Source organism: Vitis vinifera, chromosome 6 (genome assembly GCF_030704535.1).
Source record: "Vitis vinifera cultivar Pinot Noir 40024 chromosome 6, ASM3070453v1".
NCBI lineage: Eukaryota > Viridiplantae > Streptophyta > Magnoliopsida > Vitales > Vitaceae > Vitis > Vitis vinifera.
Window position 1 is genome coordinate 4,805,285 of NC_081810.1, and position 11,642 is coordinate 4,816,926.

Consider the following 11,642-nt stretch of genomic DNA (forward strand, 5'->3'; position numbering starts at 1 on the left):
GGTACTTTGATTTTACGGATATATCGGATATATCGGAGATATATTGGCGGATATTCTGGAAAAAAATATCGGTAGACTTAAAATTGTTAAAAACTCATGGAAATGCAAGAAAAACCTTATAATAATATAATTAGAAGTATAATTGACATTTTAAAGTTGTTTTATTGAAAAATTTGATATATATATGATATAATTTACGATAGTAGATGTAATTACATCATGTCGATCTATAAAAAATGTTAATTTTGTAATTGTTCTCATTATAAAGTCACATAAAATATTTCATTTCATTAAATATCAATAATTTGTACACATTAAATTCATTAAATAAACATATTTCATATTCAAAATATACTATTTCATGTTAATTAAATTAATTAAATAATTTAGCTAAGTTAACTAGTTTAATTTAATTCTAAATGTGAAAATAAATCACAAATAATCATCTAAAATAAACATATCAATTTATAATTAAATAATCAAATCAACCTAAGTTAATTCAATAAAAATATAAAAATTAATTACAATTGAATGTAAAAATAGCATTAAATCATCCATATTGCAAACATACTAATTAATTGAAAATACATGAATTAATTACAATTGCAAACAAAATTAATTATAATTTAAAACAAATATACCTTAAAATAATTAAATAATTGAGCAACCTTAATAAAAATTGGAGTAATGAGAGAGCAAATGAAGAATGAAAGCAAAAATGGATGATATAGATGAAATTTGAGTTATTTATAGAAGAAATTTGGGCCAAAATAGCCGTTGGAACATTAATTTACCGTTGAAAATCAATTTTAGCCGTTGGATAAAAAAACTGGGAGCAATCGGACCGTTGGATCGCCATATTACCATTGGAATTACATCTAGACCGTCGGATCAACACGGGCGTGATCTGGGCCGTCAGATCACATTGCATGAAGGAGGGGAAATATCACCAAAAAATCAGCGATATATCTCCGATATATCACCGATTTTTTGCCACCAGGGGAGATTTTTTGAAAAAATCTCCGATATATCTCCCATCACCGATATATCGCCGATATTTACGGAAATATCTTCTCTCCGATTTTTCTCCATGAAATATCGTGTCGACTCCTCCCGATACACGATATATCGCCGATATATCCCGATATTTTCCTCCATGGTTACCATGAATTATTTTATTTTTGGATTTTTCATTGTCAAAATTTGGATTTTGTTTGTAACTGATGTAACAAATTGTTGTCTTATAAATAAAAATTTTCTGTTTATAGGAAAAGTTCCAAAAAAAAAAAAAAAAAGGAAATCATTTTCATTCTAATAAATTATTCTTCTTTTTCTCAATTAAAATAATAAAAGCAACAAAATTAATTATAATTTTCAAAGTGCTAGTTTTAGAAAATAGAAAAAAAATAATAATGACTTGTGCTATAAAATTGATTAGCCCAAATGGCATTAGAGTCTATAGGAAAAATCCATAACTAAATAGATCATTAAGTCTTGTTTAGAAGCACTTCTCAAATCTTATGTTTAAAAGTCTTCGAAAACACGTATTCTTATAACAAGTTCTTAACTATTTTTTTAACAAAAATGATTATGAAAAAACAACGTTAATTTTCTTGACTTACCATTGTTAAAGCATCAAGCATTTATTTATCATATAAAAGTTTTAAAAGATTCTTCATATTTTCAATTGTATGGTAAAATCTTATAAAAATTATCTGAAAACATCTCAAATTTATCATAAAAAATGATTATATTTAAATAAATTCCTGAAATACATTTTTAATTAAAATTTATTTTTCAAGTTAAAAACGTTTTAGAATATAAAATTATTTTGTATTTTAGAGAATATAAAATTATTTTATTTACAAAGAAACGTATGACTTCTTACTACAAATACTTTTTTTTCTTTATGGATAATTTCATTTACCTCCCTTGAAGTTTTGACTAAATATAATTAGTCCATATTAGTTTCAAAACTCGTCAAATACATCCTTTATTTTAAATTAGAGATGGGATAAGTAAAAATATCAAATGAAAATGATAAGAGGAACATGCATGAAATTTCAAATGGAGTTAAGTGTATTTAGTTAAAACTTGAGAGGAAGTTATTGAAATTAATCATTTTTTTAATTCTTATTTTTTGTTTCTTATAAAACTATTATCTTATTGCAATTCTACCCTTTTTAATTTATTTATGAATCTTTTTTGTACCAAATCAATTTTTTTTATTGTTTTTTTTATATATTCATGTTGGTAAAATATTATATCCAATGGAAGGTATTATCTCAAAGATTTATCTAGAAACTTACATAATCAAGGGTAGTAAGTTTAAAAAAAAAAAAAGGTACAAAATAGAAACTTGTAAATACAATAAAAGAAAGATATTTCCATTTTAAAAATAAAAGAAGGGACTAACTAGCAATTGAAAAATAATACAATGACCTTTTTCTTTAGTGGAGTATTTGAGATTTTGTCATTGCTTACATTACTTTTAATAATTAATTGTGCATTTAATTTTTAAATTACATTATTTTAAAGCAATGACAAATAAAACTTATTATTTATTATTTAATAGTTTAAGTTGATTTTAAGTTAAATTATATTTAAATTATTAATTTAAAATTTATTATTTAATTATTATTTTAAGTATTAATATTTTTTAATAAAATTAATTTAAAATCATCAAATTGACATATTTATTTTTATAAATTATAATTATGACAAAAAAATCATAGAGGTAATTAAGTCAAACGAAGGTAAAAAATAAAAAATAAAAATATTGACTTAAAATTAATAAGTTAATTATTTTTATTTATTATTAAAAATTATTTTTAACTTTAAATCATATCATTAAGTTATTTTATAAAAAATACTTAATTTACTTAATGATTTAAATTAAGTTATTAACTTATTTTAAGTTATTAAGAGTGTATTTAAAAGTGATTTTGGTAATTGTTTTTAACTTTTATAACACTTTAAAATATTTATTTTTCTAACATTAAAATTATTAAAAACACTTTTCAGAATCATTACCAAATAAATTTTAAAAGTTAATTTTTCAAACACCAGCTTTCTTTTATCCTTATATTAATTTTTGTTATAAAACATATTTTATTTTTTATAATAATATTAATAGATCTTTATAAAATGAGAGAAATTCGATTTAAAATTATATAATTTTTTTTTCTTTTTCAGGAAAACACGTGCCAAATGCATCACTAAACGCGTCAAGATTCCAAAGTATCTCGTAGTTTTCCACGTAGGTAGGAAGATACTGGGAGCGGCCAATGAGGTAAAGCCATTTGGAAAACTCACCCTTGTGTTGATTGGATGCGGTGTCCAACACGAATTGTTGACTTTTTATCTCGATATAAAATTTTGGACACCTTCACCTGATATTTTGAGCCTGCCCCTCTTTATTAGCACAAAGATGACCGTTGCCTTTTACACAACCGTTGCTCATCTCAAGTCTCAACACAAAAAATAATTATAAAAAAATAAAATATCCGTTAACTTTTAAAAATATTTAAGTAAATTACTTTATTATCATTGTTAAATTATTAAATACCATTTCGATACATTTAACTGCTAAGCATCTCAATATGTGAACCGGATCTCACAACAAAAAATAAAAAAAGATATATATATATATATATATATATATATATATATATATATATATATAAAAGAAAAAAGACTCACTAATTTAAAAATATATATATAAATGAAGATAATTATTTTTTAAAATACCATTTTACTTAATAATATTAAATAAAATTAATTTAATAAACATATTTTATAAATAAATATATTATATATTTTTTAATTATATGATATGAAATATAAATCATTATGGTTAAATACAATTAAAACCAAAAAAATTAAATAATCAAAAAATAAAATATTGACTATCATTGTATTTTCATTTTTTTTATATTTATATTTTTTACTAGTAAAATGAAAGTTAATATTTTATTTTTATATTTTTAATATTATTTTTTTTAGTTTTAATAATATTTTTAAATTTCTAAAATTTTTTATTTTGTTGATCCCAAATCAATTATTAAAAGTATTCTAATTATTATAATTTTGGTAGGAAAAAATTAGTAATTTTTTTTTTTCATTTCCTTATTTAAATTGGAAGTAAGATGAGATAAAAAGATACATATTTATACTACTATTTTGAAATATTTCTATCAAACGGTGGTGGGGTGTGATGAATGATACTTTTTGACGATTTGAAAGAAAGGAGGAGGATGAGGAAGAAGAAGTGCAGCGGAGGGTATTTCCGTCAAATCACAAAAGGAGGAAAAAAAGGACGAATAGGGAGGGAGGGTGTGGTGCGTAGTGTGCGCATAGATATTGTGGTGTCCGTAACCTGGTGTTTTCAGAGTAAAAATCAAAACGACGTCGGAGCATGAGACCGCTAGCGGCTAAGTGGGTGGGGAAAGATGACTCACACAAGCCCCAAGGCGTTATCTCTGCACAGCAAAACGGTCTCAACTCTCGCTTTGCTGAGTCGCCTTCTCTCTCTCTCTCTTCTACCAAACAACAAACCCTTTTCATTTCGAGTCGCCCTCTCTTTCTCTCTCCCTCTCTCTCCCTACCTCTGCGCACACGTCTTCTCTCTCTACCCTTTTTCGTCTTTTTACCACCCCCACTCCAATCGAACGGCCCACATCCCTCCACGTCACCATCGTCTTCTTCGTCCCCCTTCTCTGCCCTATATATATATATATATATGCACAAACCGCTTCCAGCCCCGTTCTCTCTCCTAGGGTTTCAGACTCTCATCGAAATCACAAGCCCATCTCTCCGCGCCATGATACTTACCGCTCGCTTCCAAGCTTGCTGTTTGCTCTCAGATTTGTCTGACGCAGCTGTTCGAATCGCTGGTTAGGTAATTGTTTGATCCAAATCTTAAAACTTTATCGCTGTTTATCTTTCGTTATTGTTTTGGTTTCTTGGTGATGGTTTCGGAGTTTTTGGGTTCCGATTCGGATGTGTATTACGTGTTTAGCGGGTAAATTTTGAAGCTTTCTTTTTTGTTTTTGTTGGCATTGATTTTCTAGGGTTTCGATTTGGCTTTGTTTCGATAGAGTTTGGAATTTTTGAAATTCGATTACGCGGCGGAGTTTTTGGATGATTGTTGGTGGGGTTGTGTTTGGCTGTAATGTTTGATGGCTATTGAGAAGAATCATTTTAAGGCTTCGAGGTTTGATTCCGAGTTCTCAATGGGTAGCAGGGATAGTGCCTCGAGTGAGGAGGATGAGCTTCAGCAGCGAAGCTCTGCTATAGAATCTGATGAAGATGATGAATTTGATGATGCGGACTCAGGAGCAGGTTCAGACGACGACTTTGATTTGTTGGAATTGGGGGAAACTGGGGCAGAGTTTTGTCAAATTGGGAGTCAGACATGTAGCATTCCTTTTGAGTTATATGATCTTCCGGGTTTGGAGGAGGTTTTATCCATGGATGTTTGGAATGAGTGTTTGAGTGAGGAGGACAGGTTTAACCTAGCAAAGTATCTACCTGATATTGACCAGGAAACATTCGTGCGAACTTTGAAAGAGCTTTTTACGGGTTGTAATTTTCATTTTGGAAGCCCCATTACCAAGTTGTTTGATATGTTAAAAGGAGGTCTGTGTGAACCGAGAGTTGCTCTCTATCGTCAGGGTTTGAATTTCTTTCAGAAGCGCCAACACTATTATCTTTTGCAGAGGCATCAGAACAATATGGTCGGTAGTCTTCATCAGATAAGGGATGCTTGGCTTAATTGTAGGGGTTATAGTATTGAAGAGAGGCTTCGGGTTCTTAACATAATGAGAAGTCAAAAGAGTTTACAGTGTGAGAAGATGGAAGACATGGGGATGGAGACTGATTCCTCAGAAAGAGAATCTGGTGAAGGCTTATGGAGCAAAAGGCTGAAGGATAGGAAACTTGGGCAGAAAATGGGCCTCCATACTACATATGGGGCAGGTCCAATGACAGATTTACCTTCTCGAGGGAGGCCAGTGGCTGTGGAACCAGCTAAATATGGGAAGCAGAACCCAAAAGGGACATTGAGGTTCCCTGGATCAAAGACCCCTTCAATGAAAGAATTGTTGGGCCACTCTCCTTCTGTTCACCATGGTTTGGAAACAAAACCTGGTTTATATGGTTCAATCGTAGCTCTTTCTCGGCAGAATAAGGCAACAGGGTATGATCCAGCAGCAGCACTCCGGATAAGGGAGCATATGAGAGATGATGATGATGCAGATGAAACAATGTATGAGATGGCTGTACATAGAGATCGAAATGTCTCACGAGGTGGTGTAAAATTGGGAAAGAAGCTTGAATTTTTAAGAGGTGATGAATTTGGAACTGATAGTTTCGAGGGTTTCCCTCTGCCTCTAAAGAATGATTTACATGCCTATGGAAAGAACAGGAATGTGAAGCAGATGTCAGATATTAAGGGCTTGGCAACTAAGTCATCCAGTGCTAGAACTTCTAACAATTATGGCAAAAGGATCAAGTACCATGAGAGTGTTCAGCAATCTGAAGTTGAAGATCAGATGAAGTCTGCAAAAGGTCGAGCTTCATATCTGTCACTAAAAGAACATCGAGTTGACTTGGCGGATCGTGCTGAGCCTTTTTGGCATAACAGAACCCAAGTAGAGGCCTTTTCTGTGGACCCATCCTTTAAATATGATGATTGGAATGCTAGAAGCAAGAAATGGAAGACGGGGAGGGAATCTCCTGATGTCAAAATTAAATCTTATAGAACAGCGTCTCCCCAGATGAGTGATAGATTGCTTCATTCAGAGTATAGAACAAAACCATCAGAGGAGAAGATCAGAGGGAGTTCTTCACAGAATGGAGGATCAAATGTGGCAGCACTGAAGGGTGTTAGAATGTTTGTAAAAAGTGAGGAGACAGAATCTGACTCATCGGAGCAAGTTGATGAAGAAGCAGATAACGACCCTTTGATGAGGAGCAAGCTGGCTTACCCCACTGGTGTCCTGGAAGGCAGTCGGACCTCTTTTGTGAAATCTGGTCTAGATCCTAAAAAGGTCAAATTTATTAATAAAAATAAGAAGGAGAGCACTCGGGCTCTGGATGGAATCATACGCTCCACAAAGAAGATGGGTGACCTTGGTGAACATTTGAGAATATCAGAAGTAGAAAGCTACTCTTCAAAAGTAAAGCAGAAGGGTAAGATGCGTGATACCAGTCACTTGCATAGCTCTGAAGCTAGATTGGAAGACAGCTATTTCTCTGGCTCTGGACAATTAAATGATGATGATGATAGGAAACAAACACACAAATTGGGGAAGAGTGGCCATATCCGAGCGGAAACTGGTGAAAGGTTACACATGTCCTCATCAAAGGCCTATTCTGCAGAGAGAAGGCAGAAATTGGAAGTTGACTATGAATACCCTGCCTTTCGGTCAAATTACTTGCATGTTGATGAGAGAGACAATCCTCTTGAAACACGTTTATTGGCAGATGATGGTGGATTTGCTAGTAGATTGGGCAGGAAAAACATTGAAGCATTTGGAAGTGATAATCATGAAAGATTTGACAGCCCATCACTAGGGTATAACTCAGCTTCGAAGAAGCGGAAAGGGAAGGAAGGTGTTGCGAAGGTGGATGGGGCTGATGAATATGATTACCTGCACTCTAACCCTCAGCAGCAAATTGATGAATCCACTTACTTCAGGAAACGAGGAAAGAGAAAATTGGAGGATGACGGAGGTTCTTTGGATATGGGGACTTCTGAGACACCTATAACAGAAATGGGAGCAACAGATTTGGAGTTGGATACCAAGCCACAGAAAAAACCATTTACTTTGATCACGCCTACTGTTCATACTGGCTTCTCATTTTCCATTGTACATCTTCTGTCAGCAGTTCGCATGGCAATGATTACCCCTCTCCCAGAAGATTCCTTAGAGGTGGGAAGACAGAAACCTAGTGGGGAGCAGAGTGGAAAGCAAGACGCCCTTAATGGGATCCATTCTCATGAGAATGTGGATATCAATAACCCAGAGCATTCTGGACAACTGAGTTTGCCTTCTCTTACAGTTCAGGAGATTGTCAACCGTGTGAGATCAAACCCTGGAGATCCTTGTATTCTTGAGACACAAGAGCCTCTTCAGGATTTGGTTAGGGGAGTTTTGAAGATATTTTCATCCAAAACAGCACCTCTAGGAGCAAAGGGTTGGAAGGCACTCGTGTTCTATGAAAAATCCACAAAAAGTTGGTCCTGGATCGGTCCTGTTTCTCAGAGTTCATTAGATCATGAGACCATTGAGGAGGTGACGTCTCCTGAAGCTTGGGGTCTTCCTCATAAAATGCTTGTGAAGTTGGTTGATTCATTTGCTAATTGGCTGAAAAGTGGTCAAGAGACCCTTCAACAGATAGGAAGTCTTCCTCCACCGCCTGTGTCATTGATGCAATTCAACCTGGATGAGAAAGAAAGGTTCAGGGACCTGAGAGCTCAGAAGAGTCTCACCACCATTAGCCCAAGCTCTGAAGAAGTGAGAGCCTATTTCCGTAAGGAGGAAGTTCTTAGATATTCAGTTCCTGACAGGGCCTTCTCTTATACAGCTGCTGATGGTAGAAAGTCCATTGTTGCTCCTTTGAGAAGATGTGGTGGTAAACCAACATCAAAAGCCCGAGACCATTTTCTGCTGAAACGCGATCGGCCACCCCATGTTACAATTCTTTGCCTGGTGAGAGATGCAGCTGCCAGATTGCCTGGAAGTATTGGTACCAGAGCAGATGTTTGTACGTTGATAAGAGATTCTCAGTATATTGTGGAAGATGTTCCTGATTCACAAGTTAATCAAATTGTTAGTGGAGCCCTGGATCGTTTGCATTATGAGCGTGATCCCTGTGTACAATTTGATGGGGAAAGGAAATTGTGGGTTTATTTACACAGAGAGAGAGAAGAAGAAGATTTTGAAGATGATGGTACTTCATCTACAAAGAAATGGAAGAGGCAAAAGAAAGACACTGGTGAGCAGTTTGACCAAGGAACTGTAACTGTAGCTTACCATGGTGCTGGGGAGCAAACTGGGTTTGATTTATCCTCTGATTTAAATGTTGAGCCATCCAGCATAGACGATGATAAAAGAGTGGATCCTGTGTATGACAATGTTAGGCAAAACGTGGAGGACAATGTGGAAACTGATCATGGGGCTGAACAAGGTAACTTGCATGGGGGTCAGCCAGTGGTTTGGGAAGCTATTGCCTTGAATCCTATGCGAGAGAACAAATTATTATGCCAAGAAAATTCCACAAATGAAGATTTTGATGATGAAACATTTGGCAGGGAAAGGACGGTTGGACTTTTGAGTGCAAGTTTATTATGAGGAATTCTTCAGGTAGTTTATGATATCTCTATCCCTTTTACTCAAGTTCTTTGCAGTTTTGTGTTTATTTAGTTTCTGGAAAGTGTAAATTTGGGAAGTTTGTTATTTCTTGTGTGAGGTGTTTATATCATTCATGAAGCATGTACGTGGTGCCTTTTTTAGCCATCTTTTTGGTCTGTTGTGTTTGTCTATTGTTAGCGAAAAAAAACTGCACAATAATCAGGTATAGTAGAGAGCATTAAGTATACTTACTATTTATCAAAAAAAAAAAAGTATACTTCTGGCTCTTGGGTTGTACCATGCTTGCTTGCCATTTATTACTGCTTTATAAATGCCAATAACACCATCTATTTGGCGTAAAAAGAAATTTTGCTATGATACCAGTATAATAAATTGATGTCTCACACTTCAGTTGTGTCTGGGGAACTGATGATTCAAGTGACTGAGGTTGATTATGTGTTCATCTGCATTATTTGAAATTTATTAAATCAATTTACTTAGTATTTGAGGTTTATCTTAAAATTGTGAACTGTGGAAGTCCTGAACCATTGTAGAATGAAAAAATTGGAAGTCAGAGATACCTTTTCATGTACAAAAATATTTGTTTTAATGTAAACATTTCATCCGAGACATCTAGAACACATCTGAAAGTTATAGCTGTAAATTTCTGGAATATGCTAATGGTGCTATTACGGAAATTTAATGCTGCTTTGATTTTTGAGTTTCATGCTTCTGCATTTGTGTAATTAGCCCCTTAACTCCAAATGTTGTATTTTTGGGCTTCTAGTTCTTCTCTAGTCTCTTGAACATGGTCATAACCATGTGTAGACATGCTTGTATGGAAAAATAAAGATGAGAAATAAGAAAACTTTTCCCAACACCATTTATTTTGGTTATTCTGAACTTCTTGTTATTCAAGGAAGCAATCTCTAGGATCTAGCAAAAGCTTCATTAACGTCCAGGTGCTGGTTGACCCTATGACCATTTTTTATTCATTTGATTATCATTAGGTAAGCTGCTTGGATGCTACTTAGGGTCAACTGTTGGACAATTGGTCTTTTCTGTTATTTTGGAAATTGTCTTTAAAATTGTGTAGAGTTATTAGTTAAAATATAAGAGAAAAAAATAGAAATCCTGTCTTTCTCTTTTCTTCTCCCATTGATCAGACAGAAACTGACTGAAAACTACTATTTGGAGAGTATTAGATACTGTACAACTTGCATTGGGGTGTGGTGGCAGTGTGGCATGTAGATGCAATCTCACTTGATTAGTTTGAAAGGATGGGGTTTTCTTTTGCAGCATCTAAAGGGGTGGGTTGGAACGTAGGCCTAGCTTAGCTATTTGGTTAGACTAACTGAAAGGAGAATTCAGATAATCGGATTTTATTAGTCAAGATTGCTTTATATTCCTGGTCTTGTATGACAGGTACAAGGATTGGAAAACTAGGCTTAAAAGATGCCATCGTCCTTTTTTGTTCTGCTAAAGAAAGCTGAATTTTGCTTTGAGGTTCATTTTTTTGAGTGAAAAAAAAGAGAGATTATGCTGTGCATTTGGTTACTTTTGTCCAACCCTTGGATTTCTAACGCAACATTGATGTATTTTGCAGGCTTGAAAGTCCTCCTAATTAAATTGCATATTCATTGGTGTTAGAGGTGTGTCTTCTTATACATTGAAGGTGCGGCATTTTACATGTATATTGATTTTAGCTCAAATTGTAGAATAGCCACTGAACTTGTTGACGCCCAAGAATGTGTTTAGCACAGGTGGATGTCTCATGCCCTGGTTCTTATAAATAATGTTTTTGACTACAAATCAGATATCTAGATCATTTGAAATATAGTTTATCTTGTCTCATTAATTGATCAAAGTCGGCAAATCCCATATCAGTGTAGCATGTTATGTTGATACACCTTAGCTCTTTGTAAATGTTTTTATATGAATGCATTTGTTGAAATAAGCATGTTTGTCTTCAGTTTATGCCTATACTATGGTGGGGCTTGGACATGTCAGGTTTCTCATCAATTTAAAATTTCAACTACATTGCTTCTTATAAAACAATCACATTTCTTATGGTGATCTCCACAATCTGTTTTTGAATATCCTGATTTGTGCTCAAGTGAGATCCTTGTTTCTCTTCTCCTTTCTCCCAAGGATTGCACATTGGTTAAACTTGAGAGGGAGCAGCAGCAGATTTGCCAATTAGAAAATGATTTTTTTTTTTTTTTTTTAAATTTATCTTTCTACTTGCAGCTGTGAACTTGGATGAGGAACCTGACCCAATAA

The 11,642-nt window shown here is 33.8% G+C and overlaps 1 protein-coding gene across 1 annotated transcript; it reads left to right on the forward strand.

Annotated features, from left to right (window-relative positions):
- The first annotated feature begins 4,446 nt into the window (after positions 1 to 4,446).
- Positions 4,447 to 11,331, forward strand: LOC100250176 (uncharacterized). The gene is made up of 3 exons (XM_002284593.5): positions 4,447 to 4,900; positions 5,073 to 9,371; positions 10,966 to 11,331. Exon 2 carries the CDS (start codon positions 5,181 to 5,183, stop codon positions 9,357 to 9,359), a length of 4,179 nt encoding a protein of 1,392 aa, XP_002284629.1. The 5' UTR covers positions 4,447 to 4,900; positions 5,073 to 5,180; the 3' UTR covers positions 9,360 to 9,371; positions 10,966 to 11,331.
- The last annotated feature ends 311 nt before the right edge of the window (positions 11,332 to 11,642 follow it).

Bases quoted from the DNA above. Each gene is read 5' to 3' on its own strand.
- LOC100250176 (XM_002284593.5), top strand. From the start codon at position 5,181: ATGGCTATTGAGAAGAATCATTTTAAGGCTTCGAGGTTTGATTCCGAG.